The 17,651-nt window shown below is 44.9% G+C and overlaps 1 protein-coding gene across 1 annotated transcript in view; it reads left to right on the top strand.

The window, feature by feature from the left end:
- The window catches only part of LOC120381973 (zinc finger protein 850-like), a 754,134-nt gene that overhangs the window by 530,422 nt on the left and 206,061 nt on the right, over positions 1–17,651 (top strand). Inside the window, exon 8 of the mRNA XM_039500144.1 lies at positions 7,458–8,072. Within this exon, the coding sequence (XP_039356078.1) occupies positions 7,458–8,072 (615 nt within the window). The remainder of the gene's footprint in view (positions 1–7,457; positions 8,073–17,651) is intronic.

The raw sequence follows: 17,651 nt of genomic DNA on the forward strand, positions 1-17,651 counted from the left end.
TAACAACATTTAACATTCCTGTGGTGGGAAGAACAGCTCAACAATGGCATTTAATTTCAGGAAGGGGAACTATGCAAAAATGAGGGGGTTAGTTAAACAGAAATTAAAAGGTACAGTGACTAGAGTGAAATCCCTGCAAGCTGCATGGACACTTCTAATAAACACGATATTAGAGGCCCAACTTAAATATATACCCCAAATTAAAACACACAGCAAAAGAACTAAAAAGAGTCACCGTGACTTAACGACCATGTAAAAGAAGCAGTGAGAGATAAAAAGGCGTCTTCTAAAAGTGGAAGTCAAATCCTAGTGAGGTACATAGAAAGGAGCGTAAACACTACCAAATTAAGTGTAAAATGTAATAAGACAAGCCAAAGAGGAGTTTGAAGAAGGGGCTAGCCAATAACTCAAAAGGTAATAACAAAAGCAGGAAGCCTGCTAAACAACTAGTGGGGCCACTGGACGATTGAGATACAAAAGGAGCCCTTAAAGACGATAAAGTCATTGCGGAGGAACTAAATGGACTCTTTGCTTCAGTCTTCATGGCTGAGGATGTTGGTGAGATTCCCAAACCTTTTGTGGGTGACAAATCTGAGGAACTGCCACAGATTGAAGTGTCACTAGAGCAGGTTTTGGAACTACTTGAGAAACTTAATTGTAACAAGTCACCGGGACCAGATGGTATTTACCAAGAGTTCTGAAGGAACTCAGATGTGAAATTGGGGAACTATTAGCTATGGTTTGTAACCTGTCTTTAAATCGGCTTCTGTATCCAATGACTGGAAGATTGCTAATATAACGCCAATATTTAAAAAGGGCTCTAGAGGCGATCCTGGCAGTTGCAGACTGGTAAGTCTAACGTCTGTACCAAGCAAATTAGTTGAAACAATAGTAAAGGAATAAAATTGTCAGGCACATAGAAGAACAAAAATTGTTGAGCAAAAGTCAATATGGTTTCTGTAAAGGGAAATCATGTCTTACTAATCTATTAGAGTTCTCTGAAGGTATCAAACAAACATGTGGACAAGTGGGATCCAGTGGACATAGTGTATTTAGATTTCAGAAAGCCTTTGACAAGGTCCCTCACCAAAGGCTCTTACATAAATTATGTTATCATGGGATAAGAGGGAAGATCTTTTCATGGATAGAGAACTGGTTAAAAGACAGGGAACAAAGGGTAGGAATAAATGGTAAATTTTCAGAATGGAGAAGAGTAACTAGTGGTGTTCCCCAAGGGCCAGTCCTAGGACCAATCCTATTCAACGTATTCATAAATGATCTGGAGAAAGGGGTAAACAGTGAGGTGGCAAAGTTTGCAGATGATACTTGGGACGATGCAGTTGTGGTGGGACCCAACTGAGAGTGACAAATCGCTTAAAACAGGGCAGTTACAGCCCAAGGCTGGGATTTTTCCACCTCTAAGGCAAGGCAAACCAGCCAGACAAAGAGGACTTTGGTTTCACCCCACTGGTTAACCACGTCACACAAGCAATTCCCTTAGACACTCCAGTCTTCCAGTATCACCACCAGTGCACTCGTCCTGGGGATGAATGGTTATGAAAACCAACACCCCAATAAAAGAAAAAGGTTCTCTCGATCCCAAAGAATCAAGCCCCAGACCCAGGTCAATATACACATCAGATCTTACCCACAAATCACGCTGTTGCCAATCCTTTAGAATCTAAAATCTAAAGGTTTATTTATAAAAGGAAAAAGGTAGAGATGAGAGCTAGAATTGGTTAAATGGAATCAATTACATGCAGTAATGGCAAAGTTCTTAGTTCAGGCTTGTAGCAGTGATGGAGTAAACTGCAGGTTCAAATCAAGTCTCTGGAGTACATCCTCCTCTGGGATGGGTCAGTCAGTCCTTTGTTCAGAGCTTCAGTTTGTAGCAAAGTTCCTCCAGAAGTAAGAAGCAGGATTGAAAACAAGATGGAGATGAGGCATCAGCCTTTTATAGGCTTTTCCAGCTGTAAGAACACTTCTTTGTTCTTACTGTGGAAAAAGACAGCAAAATGGAGTCTGGAGTCACATGGGCAAGTCCCTGCATACTTTGCTGAGTTACAAGGCATATCTGCCTTCTCTCAATGGGTCAGTTGAATAGCTGATGGTCCTTAATGAGCCATCAAGCATGCTAGGCAGAGCTAACACCAACTTGTCTGGGATGTCTCCCAGAAGCACAGCATAAGTTTGAAATACAGACAGTATAGAGCCAATACTCATAACTTCAACTACAAAATGATACCTACATATAGACACCATAATCATAACTAGCAACCCATAACCTGGTCTTGGACACCTTATATGACCCCCTTTACATAAGATTTGGTGCCACTACAGGACCTTGGTTGCAACCATGTTCTATATGGTCCCAGATTATATCAATAACGTTACAATACTAAACTGCTCAAGATAGTTAAGACCAAAGCAAACTGTGAAGAACTTCAAAAGATCTCACAAAACTAAGTGACTGGACAGCAAAATGGCAAATGTGTATAAATGTCAAGTAATGCACACTGGAAAAAATAACCCCAACTATACATACAATATGATGGGGGCAAAATTAGGCTGATCAGGAAAAAGATCTTTTTGTCATTGTGGATAGTTCTCTGAAGACATCCAGCAGTGTGCAGAGGAAGTCAAAAAAGCAAACAGGATGTTAGGAATTATTTAAAAAGGGATAGACAGTAATACAGAGAATATCTTATTGCCCTTGTATAAATCAATGGAAATAACTAATTTAGACCCCATCATTTTATATGTATATTTGGGATTATGTTTGCCAATGGGCTGCAATATGTGTTATCCTGACATCTAGTACTGCTGAGATTCTGCATTCAGTAATATCCCTGCCCTTCCTGTTCCCGTTCTCCACTGAGCCCCACGCTTATGTTTTCAGCTTCCCCAGGACTCTGTCTTTCTCTGGACCCATCTGTCAGCAAGAAGCAGTGCCAGGGAGACTTCGAGTTCTGGGACGTGGATTTACTTTCTGTATGTTTTAGGGGAGACTTTGAAATTGAGTGCCTGTGACATTAAGCACAATACAATCTGGACTGTTAACAGCTGTGTCCCCTCAGTTCCCCAAGCTGGGGTGCCTTTTACACTGCTCTACTGTGAGAGCAGCCACCCCATGGCAGTTCACACGCATTCTCCAGCATGTAACTCGCTCCCAGCTACACAGTATTGAGTGCTGCTAGTCAGTGACTCACAAATTACAGTACCCCACAGGAGAACCCCAGAAAATTCTCTGCTCCTAGACTTCCCCCAGAAATGTGCATCTTGCACTGTCCAGCACACTCCTGAACAATGGGAGCTCATATGAAATCTGTTGTCAGTGGAAAATGACATGCACCAGCCTTGTTATTCCAAATGGAGTTTCCAACACACTTTAATCCAAACACACTGGTTTGATTAAAAAAGGAAACAAAATTATTAACTACTGAAAAAAAAGATTTGAAGTGACTACAAGTAATGAGGCATAAAAGTCAGAATTGTTTATGAAAGAAATGCAAAGATAAAACACAAACTAATGTTTAACTTAACAAGCTAAAAGGGATTTAAAACAAATGTTTCTCTCACCATCTGCTGAGACAGGCTGGTTTTCCTTTCAGCCAGGACTCCCCCTAACCTGCCCCTGCTGCCCACATTCAGTTCTTCAGGAGTTGTCATGAGCAGAGGGAAAGGGCGGGGGGGAGAGTCTCATGCATTTTCCTCACCTCTTTTTATAATTCAGTCCTTTGTACTAGAAACCACTTCAGTTCCCAGCTGAGTCATGGTGACAGGCTGTCATAGATACGAGCTTCAAGTGTCCCTGTGATGGAATGTAAATGTCATCTTCACACCTTCCCCCTGGTGGAGAATGGCTGTTTGACCAGCTGTTTGCCTTGCTGTCTCTGAGGAACTTAAGGTTAGGGCTGCAGCTTTTTCAGTAATATCATACCATAAAATCTCATCACTTTCCATACAATGTTGCTACACAGTTTAACAGGAGGATATTCAGTAGATTATGTCTTTTCAAATGGTACCTCACAAGCCCTACAGTGATAAATGAAGGCGAGGGGAGGGGAGGGATCTCCCTTTTATAAACACCCAGCCAACCAGTTGGCTGTAAAATCCCTGTTGAGGCGAGTTCTCTGCTTGCTTTACCTTTAAAGGGTTAACAAGCCAACAGGGTTTTAAAAAAAAAAGTATTGGGCACCTGACCAAAAGAGCCAATGAAAAGGCTTGAACTTTTTTAAATGGGAAAGTAACTTCCGGAGAAGGTGACACGGAGTAGCAATGCTGTGTATGGCTTGAAGCAGCCATGAAAATTCATCTTCCATACCTAGAAGAAATGATTTGGCCAGGGAATGTTTAGACAGACACAATCAGGTTTATTTTTTATTTTGGCTTTTGGATCTCCTTTGTGCTCTCCCAGATGTGTGTGTTTGCTTGTAAGCTTTAAGCTGAACCCCCAAGAAAGCTATTTTGGGTGCTTACAAAAATTTTCTTTTAAGATCTAGCAAAAGCCTAAGTTCCAGGTGTATTATTTTCCTTTTCAGTTTTAATAAAATTGACCTCTTTTAAGAACAGGATTGGATTTTTGGTGTCCTAAGAGGTTTGTGTGTGTTGTTTGATTAGCTGGTAGCCACGGCTAATTTCCTTTGTTTTCTTTCTCAGCTCTTTCACCTCCCCTCCAGGAAAGGGTTTGAGGGTGCCCCAGAGGGAAGAATTCTCAAGTGCTCCTTCCTGGGTCCAAGGGTTTGGGGGTTGTTTTGCCTTTGGGTGGTGGCAGCATTTACCAAGCCAAGGTCAGAGAAAAGCTGTAACTTTGGGGGTTTGATACAAGCCTAGAGTGGCACAAATTAATTTGTAGAATCCTGTCGGGCCCCCACTTTCTGCACTCGGAATGACAGAGTGGGGATTCAGCCCTGACACATACTATGAACAAAATTGATCATAATTTTCTAGAAGAGTGAACATAGGGGAACAGACTAGCACAGTGTCTGTGTGTTCCCAACATATATGTGAGTATTCTAGTCCTTCACAAGCAAGGTGTTCGGCATCTTCAAACACCTGAGGAACCGGTCCTGGGAATTGACTGGTTTATTAAGTGACACTGTATGGAATTGAGAGACACTTTATATTATTATTTTATTATAAATACTGTGGCAAATTGCCGGTACGGTTATGCTGGGTCTCGCGCTTTCTCTTCTTTGGGGAAGGTTGAGGGTGCCATTGCTTGCCTCTGAACTGGTATTTTAATTACCCCACTAGTGTCCTTGAGGAAGGGAGTGGAGAGGGAGGGACCTGGGCCCGCCCTCTTCTCCAGGTCCCAACCCAGGAGTCCTGAGGTTAGTGGTGAACCACTTGAACTGGCGGTTCCTTCCCCTGGGCTACTTCCCTCTCCTGCCCTTCAGCTTGTGGAGGGGCTTCTTGCCCTCCTTCTACACAAGCCAGGTGCCCCTTTCCTAGGGTTTTTGGATTTCTCAGCCCACCGCAGCACTCCTCCAAACTTTCCTTTTGTCTCTCTTCAAAACTGTTCGCTGCTCCAACTCCTTCAAACTGCTCTCTGCTCCAATGCCCACACTGTCTGACTGAAGCAGGGGTTTTTTATCACCTGACTGGCTGCTGGGGCTCTAATTGGCTTCAGGTGCTCTAGTTAATCTATAGCAAACTTTCTTCCCTCTGCAGGGAATAAGGCTCCCTGCTAAACCGCTCCTGCTGCCCTCTGGCCAGGCTGTATCACACTGTGTACTGAGAACTCCAAGGCTTTGCCATGCCATGTGCTGTGAAGCTTGTGTTTAGGACACAGGAATTAGAAGCCACTTGGCAAAAGGAATATAAAGGGCAGCTGCATCATCTCCATTTTGTCTTCAATCCCCCTTCCTACCTCTGGAGCAACTTCTCTACAAACTGAAGGCTTGAACAAAGGACTGAATAATGTGGATGTGTACCAGAGAGCCTTTCAAGCCAGAAACTCACCAATACTGCTAAGAACCAGATGTATAGATTTCTGAATGTGTCTGACTGCTTTCCCATTTAACAACTCCCTTTTTCTTTCTTTCTTTCTTTTATAATAAACCTTTAGTTTAGATGTTTTCTTGCTTATAAACATTTAGTTTAGATGCCAATGACTGGCTGGCATCATAGTATTTTGAGTAAGATCCAAACCTATACTGACCTGGTAATGTGGCTGACTCTGGGGTCAGAAGAACACTTGGTTTATGTGAGCAGAGTTTTTAAATAACCTCTCACTGTGCTAGACCTAGGTGCTGATTAGGAGCCAGAGAACTGGGATGCAATAAAGGGGGCTGTGTGATTTCTTTTTTCAGTTTCTCGATAACCAGTGTGGGGGATCAGAAGCACAGTTGGTGACTGGTTGGTGTGTTTAACTTCCGTGTTATCCACCAGTTTGGGGAGCCTCTGCTCTCCCTTTTTCAGCCTGCCCTGGTCTTGGCATTTTCAGTGAGGACTAGCCCAGGCACACCGGGTCACACTAAGTATTAAAGTTAAATTAATAGAATGTTTTTTATGAGAAGGTTTTATGAAATCAACGGAACTCCTTTGTTTTCTTTCCTCTGAGCAGGGTTTCCATTTTCCAAACCTGATGTGATCTCCCAGCTGGAACAAGGGGAAGAGCCATGGGTCTCAGACCTCCAGGGTTCAGAGGGAAAACAGACCCTGAGATCTCCCTGCAGAGGTGAGGAAACATTAAACCAACTCTGAGTGTGAAAGTGCCTGAAGGAAACATCTGGGATGTCCTACAAAGCCCTTGAGAGGTCTCTCAAGTTCATTATTGTTGCCAGCAGGGGTCATATCCTCAGAGTAACTATAGCTCATGGCTTCCCGTAGATTCTAGCAGACGCCAGGCAGTAGCTTCCTCCCTTCCCCCTGAGAATTTGGATGGGATTTGAAAGCCAAATTGATCCCCTGGTCTCTCCTGTTTTGGGGAAGAGTATGGGGGAGTTCAGTTTGTGATTTTTATTTGACCTCCCTCCAGCACTTAGTTTGTTTTGGCTTTTCACTTTTCATTCCTGTTTCATGTTTCTGTCTTTTTCACAGCAGGTGATGCAATGGCATGTGAGAAAGAGGAGCAGAATTCTCAGCAGAAAAATGTTCAGCAAGTGGATAAACACAGAGCATTATTGCAAAGATCAAAAAGCAATGTGTCCAGGAGTCATGAGGAGGAAAAATCCTGCGAGATTCAGCACAGACCAGAAAGAGAACAAGGAAACCAGCCGGGGGTGAAAATGGGTAAACGTATTTCCTCTCAGGGAACTCAGAAGGACCTCAAGGAAACCACAACAAAGCAGGAAATCATCATTAGAAAGAGAAAAAATATATGCACAGTGTGTGGAAAAAACTTATGTGACTACTCAGCCCTTCTTAATCATCAGAGAATCCACACAGGCAACTGGCCCTCTGAATGCTGTGAGTGTGGGAAAACCTTCACTCAAATATCAACCCTTCCTGTTCATCAGAGAATCCACACAGGGGAGAGGGCCTATGAATGCAGTGGATGTGGGAAAACCTTCACTAGCAGTTCAGCCCTTTCTGTTCATCAGAGAATCCACACGGGGGAAAGGCCCTACGAATGCCGTGAGTGTGGGAAAAGCTTTAGTCTGCGCTCACACGTTATCGCACATGAGAGAATCCACACAGGGGAGAGGCCCTTTGAATGCCGTGAGTGTGGGAAAAGCTTCACTCACAGCTCAGCCCTTTCTGTTCATCAGAGAATCCACACAGAGAAGAGGCCCTATGAATGCAGTGAGTGTGGGAAAACCTTCACTAGCAGCTCAGCCCTTTCTAAACATCAGAGAATCCACACAGGGGACAGGCCCTACAAATGCCGTGAGTGTGGGAAAACCTTCACTCAAAGATCAACCCTTTCTGTTCATCAGAGAATCCACACGGGGGAAAGGCCCTATGAATGCCGTGAGTATGGGAAAAGCTTTAGTCAGCGCTCACACGTTATCGCACATGAGAGAATCCACACAGGGGACAGGCTCTTTGAATGCCGTGAGTGTGGGAAAAGCTTCACTCACAGCTCAGACCTTTCTAAACATCAGAGAATCCACACCAGGGGAAAGGCCCTATGAATGCAGAGAATATGGGAAAACCTCTTGGCACTCAGACCATATTAGCCATCAGAGAATCTGCAAGGGCAGTGAACACCATAAAAACCTCTAGGGCTATCAATTTTTTTTTTATATACTTTTCCTGATTCCCACATAGTAACTTTTTAAATCTGTTTGAACTGTTTGCAGCACTGTTATCCCTCAGCTTGGCCAGATGAGTGGCCCATTTATGGCTTTTGTGGTTTGCCTTCTTTTGAGGTGGGCCCATGTGTCCTTTCTATCAACTCAATTATCCCACAAGTAACTGGAGTGTGCCCTGCCTATGAGGAACCAGGGAGCGTCACATTCATACCATTCCTCCTATTGCAAAGTTATTGTTAGAGTCACCAGTGATACAGATTGTATCCTTGCCAGTTGTTCTCACGTTGCTCTGGGTTGTGCTGAAGAGCAGTTACATTGGGAATTTTTTCATGTTATAGTTAAATAAAGAGGAGCAGGGGGAAAAAGTGTCATTTCAGCCTCTGTGACACTGGAAGGAGATGGGGTGGTTCAGAGATTCCCTCCTTCCCCATCACTCCAGAACTGTTACATTTTGGCTTCTCTGTGCAGAGTTTATTTTCATCACATTCTATCCATCCACTTCTCAGAATGTCATATGAGGAAGAGTTCTCAGCTGTCTGTGCTTGGAGATGATGCTTTGATTTCTTTCCTCCTATATCAGAGCCGCTATGACTGGAGCTGAAAGTGTCAAAGACCTGGAAGGGGAATTTAAATGGATCCCAAACATAGTGTGATTATTTGGCATTTAAATTCCAGGTTTCATGTATTGGTAAGGCCACTTCTGGCAAGAGGACTATTTTGTCCCCCATTATGGGATACTGGGATACTTACAATTTTGTAAATAACATAACTGACTATTGAGAGAGTGCTGAGTGAAGCTGCTTTGAATGGATCAGAGGAGAATGTGATGGGAGAATCTCTTGTCCTGATTCTAACTAATCAGATGTAACCTGCTCTGGAATTTCTCTTGATACTTTCATTGTCATGTATTCTGTCTCTCTGTGATGTGGGTTTCTCTCTTTCCTGAAGGCTGTTTGCTCACCCAATTGGATATTAGTTCAGTTCAATAGGACGTAGCTCAGACTTCTTGGAGAATTGAAGACAAATGACCATTTCCTAAAGTCCTCATTTGTCACTTCAGCTTTGCTTTTTCCCCACCCCTCCATGATGACAGTTCAAGTGCAGTTCTGTCAACAGTGGAGAACTCTCCAATTTACTGCACACACTAACAAAGAAACAGCAGTGATTTAAAATCTCCATTCGGAAATGGTGAACAACAGCAGAACCCCAACTAACTGAAGGAAGTGCATATGATCACAGTGGAGTTCAATTATTTGTCAGTATTTTCTCAGATGATTTGGGGAGAGAATTCCACATTAAGTGATTTTTAACTTGGCAAAATGCCCATGTATTTGGTTCCTGAAGCATTTTTGTTACCCATGCCCCACAGAAGATCTTTCCTATTCGGAATGCTCCCCTTCAGGTTGCAGATGTTGAGGAAAGAGAAGTGGTATTTTTGTTCAGTTTATCCTTAATAGATGCTGAAAAGGTGTATAAAATGAAATCAATGTTGGAAATCTAATAGCTGCAGAAAAATAGCTCTTTTAAAATAGAAATTCTAGCTCTGGTAACGAAGATTCTGATCCAGGCCTGTATCCAGTCCCTTGCCTGGACCCGTGTCACCAAATTAAAGAAAAGCTGGGCATGTTTCCAGAAGCCATTGCTTATGACACTGCTGAGATTGAGTGGTTTTGTAAAGGATTCTACTTCTGAGAAGTGTAAATTTACCCTAAAAAGGGCAAGGAAACAAAGGGCGTCAGGAATGTATGTTTTTTCGGATGAGGCAAGAAAAGGGAGTAGCTTTGTCCACCTTGGGTAGCCCCTGTTCAATTCCAGGTCAGAAAGCAAAACTCTTCTGCAAGAATATCCAAAAAATATTGTGTTTCACTTCACTTCATAAGTACAGGTGTGTGGCAATTAAATGATGACCCTAAAATTTCATAAAAGCAAAGAACGCTGAACAAAAAAGTGTGGGAAATACGGCTGTATCTGAGAAAATGGCTTGGAATGAAGGAAGACAAAAATTGATCGGTCGAGAGAAAAGGCCCTGTTTCCCCCCTAGTTTGGAACGTCTCTCACAACTACTGGAATAGAAAAGCTAAACAAATGGTGTCCTATTGGTGCAAAGGAGATTGAAGTGAGGCCATTTTCTCCAGATAAAAGAAAATGGTCATGTCAGGAGTGGGATTTGAAACCACGTCTCTATGCAGAAACCAGAACACCCAAGAGAGAGGGAAAAAAACTGAGAGTCTTAAAACTGGCACTTTGGACCAGTCCACAAGCCTAACGCTACAAAGAATGTGACTTATCAACCCTAGTTTTCATTAATATTTGATGACACTCTTTAGGGAGGCCAAGATGGCACATCTCTTTCAACTCCTAGAGACCTTCTCCAGCACAGCTGATTTTTAGGCACACTCATCCGGACCTAAAGTTACACGTTTCCTGGAGTTCCATGAGTTTTGCGGTGTTGGAATCTCCCTGCTCACATTGTAAGCGAACAAAAGATGGGTGCTGGCATTCTGAGACCCTCAAAATCCTGCCCTGGGGGCCAGACAGTTAAGCAACCAGCATCCACAACCTCTACCATGATAGCATCCTGTCTGGCAACAACTCACTTATCAATAGCTGGGGTCTGAAATCCTCATTTCTTTGTTGTTCTATCACTAGTCTCCACTTTCCTATTGCTTGTCTGTATAATCTGTGTCTGATTCTGTGATTGTTTCTGGCTGCTGTATAATTAATTTGTTGGGTGTAAAGCAATTCAGGTGGTGGGGTATAACTGGTTAGATAAGCATGTTACAATATGTTGGGATTGGTTAGTTACATTTCAGTAAAATGATTGGTTAAGGTACAGCTAAGCAGAACTCCAGTTTTACTATATAGTCTGCAGTCAATCAGGAAGTAAGGGGGGGAAGGGGAATGGGGGTAGGGAAATTGGAGTTATGTTTTGCTAAGGGGGGGAATAGGAGGAGGGAATGGGAACAGGGACACAGACAAGCCCCTATGGTGTGAGAGCTGGGAAGGGTGATACTGAGGAAGGAAATTGGCATCATTGCTTGCTGGAAGTTCACCCCAATAAACATTGAATTGTTTGCACCTCTTGAACTGCAGGTATTGCTGCTCTCAGGTCATGCGAGAAGGACCAGGGAATGGGAGGGTGATGGGATAACCACTCTAAGAAGTACGTCTTTCAGGGTGTGAAAAACCCTGGAATCAGTAATAATTAAGCTGCCCTAAGCCATGGTTAGATAGTGCTAAATGAAAGGAAAGATTGTTCTGTCAATGTAGCTATTACAGGGATGGAAAACCCCTCCACTCACTGTAGCAACTGTCTACTCCACAGTGCTGTAGCAGTGTCACAGCAGCATTTTAAGTGTAGGCAGCCTCAGAGTGAGACCAGGTCTGGCTCTGTGGATGCTCAGGCACTGCAACAAGAGCAGTGACAATACACTGATGCTTCCGTAGTTGGCAGGATTCAAACTTGCCTGGGGAGACCCCAGTGGATTTCTAGTCCATCGCCTTAACCACTCGGCCACAACTACTTGGTGTATAGGTGCTTCACTACACAATGATTCTGTTCTCACTGAATTGTCACTTCACATTGCTCAGACCAGCTCACCCAGCACACTCCTGGCTGTGCATTAGTGTAAGTGTGTCCATGGCTGAACAACAAGAGTTCCTGCCCATTTCTCTTCCGGCTGGAGCATGATTAGAGTGTGTTTGTGGTTAACGACATTGCTATAGATTGTTGTTCATTCCCCACACTGACAATTCAGACCGTTCCGTTCCTCTTTGAATCTCCACCAGATCATGCCAATAGCCGGAGTCAGGATTTCTCTGGGGCACTGAAATGTTTCAGGGGGTTGGTGCATGAACTCAGCCTTGCATCCATCCCTGATGTTTCATGGACTAACAACAGCAGCGTAAAGAAAGAGCTGATCCAATATCTCACTGTCAGAGGTGAAGGTGGCCTCGTCCCGTCTGCATGACCATTGCCATTGCAGGAGAGAAGGTTTCAATGGAATTGAATGCCCTGGCTCAGACAAGAGACACAGGGAGGTTTTGCTGTTCATGGATCTGTGCAAAGGAAATTGTGTCTCTGTGTGAAATCGAGGAGGGAAATGAAACGTCCACATGGTGGCCCAATGCCCTAAGGAATGTGGGCGATGGACTCTGGCTGGGAAATAATTTCACAGGATCAATGTACTGCCCTGATTAAAAGCTATGGCTAAAAGGCAGCCACTGTTGTTAGTACCTGAACCTGTGTAGGGACACCCGAGTGGGTATCAAGTCCATTGCCTTAACCAGGGGTCGTCGATTATTTTATCAAGATTCAAATTTCTTGGTCAAGGCATAGTCAATGTATAGACGCCAAAGAAAATAATACACTGATGTTAAGAAGAATATAGAAATATTTTGCAGTCACTATGGGCATAACTATGATAATTGTTTTGTGTTTCACTCTTTATATATGGCACCACCTTCCTTCCCTTTAGACTTCTAGTTTACCAAGAGTAAAACTAAACATCTCTTCAGATACCAGGGAGTGTTTGTGTTCATTCCTGCTAGCTACACAGGGATTTGATGTAGCTGCTTTCAATCCTCCGGCTCTGCCGGGATAAGTAACATTTCAGGCTGTCACTGAACTGAAGGAGGGAGATCATTTTTTGACAGGTTACACCTCCTCTTACAGGTGTTTGTCTGGCAGCCTTGGTTCCCAGGTCTCTCCTGAGGGAAGAAAGTTTCTGTGCAAAATACCAAAACTTTTAACAGAGCGGAGGGAAAGGCAATGGCCACATGATGAGGCCGATATGTACCACAACATGATTCTTTTATGTGGAATGACTCTGAACACTGACTGATCTGCACTCTTGTGTTTGAAGAGATGTTGAGTTTTGCACTTGGGAACCTATAAGGCTGAAGCAATGTTATGGATAGTGACACTGCGATTGAAGGGTGATTTAAGGTTGTAAAAATTGTTAAAAACACTGAGCTTAAACGTGAACTGCCTGTTATTAAAGGCTGGTTTCCCCACGTCGGTTCCATAAGCTCTGCTAGAAAGGCCCTGGGTTCTCTCCTGCCTCGGTGGGAACTAGAGGGAATCAGCCCCTGCTGCCCTTGGCTCCAGGCTGATTTTTCTGGGGAGGGGGCGTGGAATTTAGTTGTTTGCTGTTGAGAAGGAAGCCAGGCCAGTTCTCAGGGAACGAGAACTCCCAGCATCTGCCCAGCCCAGCCCAGGCTACTGCCCTGTCCCAGCCTCTGTTCCCCTGGGGGCCCTGCATGTTTGACTCTAGAGCAGGCCGGGAGCAGCAGCTGAGGCAGAGGACACCTGGGCTGGGCAGATAGGAGGGAGGTTAGGAAGTGGAAATGGTAAAACAGCAGTGAATATTACCTTGGACTCGACGGCATTTCTCCATTGGTCTGTCTGCTTTGGGGCAGGGACAATGACACGTCCTGCTGCATTTGTCATTTCAAAGGGTGGTTTAGGATTTTCATTCTCAGACACGGTGCACAAAGCAGGACTTAACCCAGGGTGCAAACGAAATGAGCCACTCACAGGTTCTGGCAGCCACAATGAGCCTTTGGTGCGAGAGCTCAGACCTGCCCCTGTCCCAGAGGGAAGGGGGGTGTCTACAAGGGGCTTGGACCACTGATCTATCAGCACCTAACTCCCAAACTTTCAGTAACTATTATCAGTGCCCGTGAGTGTAATTTAAACCATGAGAAAAACCACACTAGGCTAGACCAAAGGCCCATCTAGCTCTGAATCTTGTCCTCTGACAGTAGTCAATACCAGGTGCCCCAACAGCCACCACTGGGAGTTGAACCCAGGATCGCCTGTTTACAAGGCAGGTGCTTTAGCCAGCTAAGCCATGGTCCCTGCCTAGGTGTAAAATATAGTGTCTGCCCACACCTGACTCCCTGCCATCTCCACCAGGCCCTGACAAGCTTTCCTTGTGTTTGGATTCTGCAAAGCAGAGGAGCAGGTGATGTTTTCCTTGCAAGCTGTGTGTGTGAGTGAATCTTTGGCCAGGTCTGCACTACAAAGTTGTTTCAGCAGAAATATATTGCTCAGGTGTGTGAAGAACACACAACGCTCCCTCGGTCGGCAGGTTGGTGTGGCTGGTGTACACACTGCAATGCCACGTCTGGTGACAAAACTGCCCTGTTTTGCTGACAAAATAAAACCACTTCGATGAGAGGCCTAGAGCTTTTTGCAGCAAACTTACAGTGACAGAGTGCCAGTGTAAATGCTGCTGGTCATTAAATCACCATAACTGGCCTCCGCCAGTATCCCACAATGCCCGCCGTGAACTCACCTGCCCTGCATTCCTGCTAGAGAGGCTGGGCCCCTCCCCTTTCCTAGCTCCAGGAAGTTCTGACAGCTGAGCCTGCTGCTCTGCTCCGGCAGCCAGGAGCAGGGGGCGGGAACTTCCATACACGGGGGGGGGGGGCACCGGCATCCAAACTGTGACACCCCATGACACCACTTCCCTCGAGGAGGCTCTTACCTTCTAAACAGGGACGGCTGTTTTCTAGTAAAATCACTAAAAGGGAAGGAGAAAACTCAAAAGAGGTTCCTCCAGGTGCTCACGTCCGTGAACCCGAATACTCTCTCAGTCCTCAGAGAGAGACCTGGAGAAGGAGACTTGCTGCAGCAAAGCCACAGGGGTCTCTGAGGTTTCCCTGGCTTCTCGCCCCTGTCCTGCCTGGCTGATGTCAGCATCTCTCTGTGAGGTCACCACCTCCCCACCACACCTTTGACCAATAGTCTGAGGTCCTGCCAAAGGCCTTTGTGATGTCACTGCCACACCCCTCCCTTGCCGTGCTAATGTCCTGCCACTGGCCAGGCACTTTGGAGGTTTGAGCTGCTCCCTGTGGATCACCCCACTCAAGGAGCGTTTGTTCTAGGCAGCAAGCCGGCTAGACAGGAAAACATCAGACGCTGCTCCCAATGCTACACTCAGTTTTTTCGAAATTAGTCGACTTTATGGCCAGAAGAGACAATTAGAGCATCTAATCTGACCCCCTGCATATCACAGGCCTCCTGTAGGACACAAGAGCTACTTTGGGGGCAAACACATTCCAGAAAGGCATCTAGTCTTCATGAAATAACATCAGGAGATGGAGAATCCACCACTTTCCTTGGTAGCTTGTTCCTGTGGTGAATCATCCTCGCTGTTGAATATTTGTGCCTTAGTTGTAATATGAATTTGTCTCTTTTCACCTTCCAGCCATTGGGTCTTCTTATGCCTTTCTCTGCTATTTTAAAGAGCCCTTTAATACCCAATCTTTTCTCTCCATTAAGACACTTCAACACTTCAATGAAGTCACCTTTCAATCTTCTTTTGATAAGCTAAACAGGTTGAGCTCTTTCAGTAGCTCACTAGAAGGCATTTTCCTCCAGACCTCACAACATTAGGTGGCTCTTTGCTGCCCCAGCTCCAATTTCACAACATCTTTTTCAAATGAGGACACCAAAGCTGGAGGCTATTCCAGTATCAGTCTCACTGATGCCGTGTCACCTCCTGTGACGTTATTGACATAATCTGTAACTGTATAGATCACCGTTGCGACCACTGTTCTATATTTGCAGCCAATATTACAGAGAAGTGGTCGTGTAAGGGGTCTATGGAGAGGTTCTGATTGGTTGATTATAATGATGCTATCTCTAGATGTGTATCATTTTTGTAGTTGACGTTATGAATATTGGCTCTATGCTGCCCGTATTTCAAACTTGTGCTCTGCTTCTGGGGAACACCGCAGCCAGACAAGTTGGTGTCAGTTCTGCCTAGAACGAACGCTCCGTGAGTGGAGTGATCCACCTGGAGTAGCTCAAACCTCCAAAGTGCCTGGCCAGGGGCAGGACATTGACACAGCGAGGGAGGGCTGTGGCAGTGACATCACAAAGGTCTTTTGCAGGACCTCAGACTATTGGTCAAAGATTATTGGTGGGGAGGTGTGACAAAGTGGGACTGTTCTTACTGGGGTGCTGTGTGCAGTTCTTAGGTATCTAGCAAAGCAAAAGGCCAGCGCATCGGAATGCCTGACACTCTGTCTCCTAGCAACTGATGGCCTGGGCCCCTCCTGCAAAGGTGCCAGGAGAAGGTGTTGGAGACAAAGGGGTCAGGTGACCTCCTGGCCCGGGAAAGAAGCTGAGCAGAGAGGAGGGGCTGGAGTAGGTTGGGCAGTCTGGAGCTGGCTGGGGAAAGAAGGGAAGCAGAGACAGGGCTCTGATCCCCAATGGGGGCTATGGGGCTCCTGGGGCCCCAAGATGGACCTCACAGGGGGGATCCTGTTATCTGTACCTGCAAGACCTGTGTTGGCTCTATGCTGTCTGTATTTCAAACTTGTGCTCTGCTTCCGTTGTCAGTTCTGTCTAGCCTGCTTGATGGCCCATTAAGGACCATCAGCTCTATAATCGCCCCATTGAGAGAAGGCAGATACGCCTTGTGACTCAGCAAGGTAGCAGGGACCTGCCTATGGAGAGAACTCTAAGGTTTTTCTATGCCACGTGCTGGATAGAATGAGCTTGGGACAAAGAAAGCAAAGACAACATGGCAAGAGACTATATAAAAGGCTGATGCCTCGTCTCCATCTTGTCTTCAATCCTGCTTCATACCTCTGGAGGGACTTTGCTACAAACTGAAGCTCTGTACAAAGGACTGAATGACCCATCCCAGCTTTGAATAGACTCCAGAGACTTGATTTGAACCTGCAGTTTATTCCATCACTGTTACAAGCCTGAACCAAGAACTTTGCCATTACTGTATGTGAAAGGTTCAAATCCATGTGCATTTTATATAACAACCTGATCTATGGCTTGTGCCAGTTCTTTTCCAGACCCAAAGTCCAGAGTATGGTCAAGGACCAGGGGCCTAGCAAATAGTGACCAGCTAAGAGAAAGCTGGGTAAACAGAAAGCCTTGCTTGCTAAGATAGGCCTGGTCAGCAAATTGCCAGGTGTTGGAGCTAAGAACTAAATGATTGTGTCTTATTCAGAATTGCAGACTGAACAAAGAATCCCTATTCCTATTGTGTTTGTTTCTTCTCTAGGGAGACCTTCTTCCCACAGATCCAACCTTGAGTTTATGAAAAGTTGGCACGTCAGTATAAGATATGGCATCCTTCCACCTCCCTTCCCAGGGACCAATGCCTGCCTTAAGACACACAGAAAACAATCTTTATTGCCATATACTGTCACTCTTTCTTTGCTTTAACCCCTAGGAATGTACCTGTTGGACAATCAAAGGAGTTGCTCCATTCCTATGGATCCCAAATCAGAATTAAACATATATATTTTATACTAATAACATTTTATCAAAGTATTAATGAAATGTTAACTTGCTAACTTGAGACCATGGGTGGAGACATTATCTAATCTGTTAATCATTGGCTAATGTGCTTATCCTGTCTTGCAAAACCTGTCCCGGGACGTGGAACTGCCTAGCCTGTCACTTTCCCCTGC

The sequence above is a fragment of the Mauremys reevesii genome, linkage group 14 (genome assembly GCF_016161935.1).
Source record: "Mauremys reevesii isolate NIE-2019 linkage group 14, ASM1616193v1, whole genome shotgun sequence".
NCBI lineage: Eukaryota > Metazoa > Chordata > Testudines > Geoemydidae > Mauremys > Mauremys reevesii.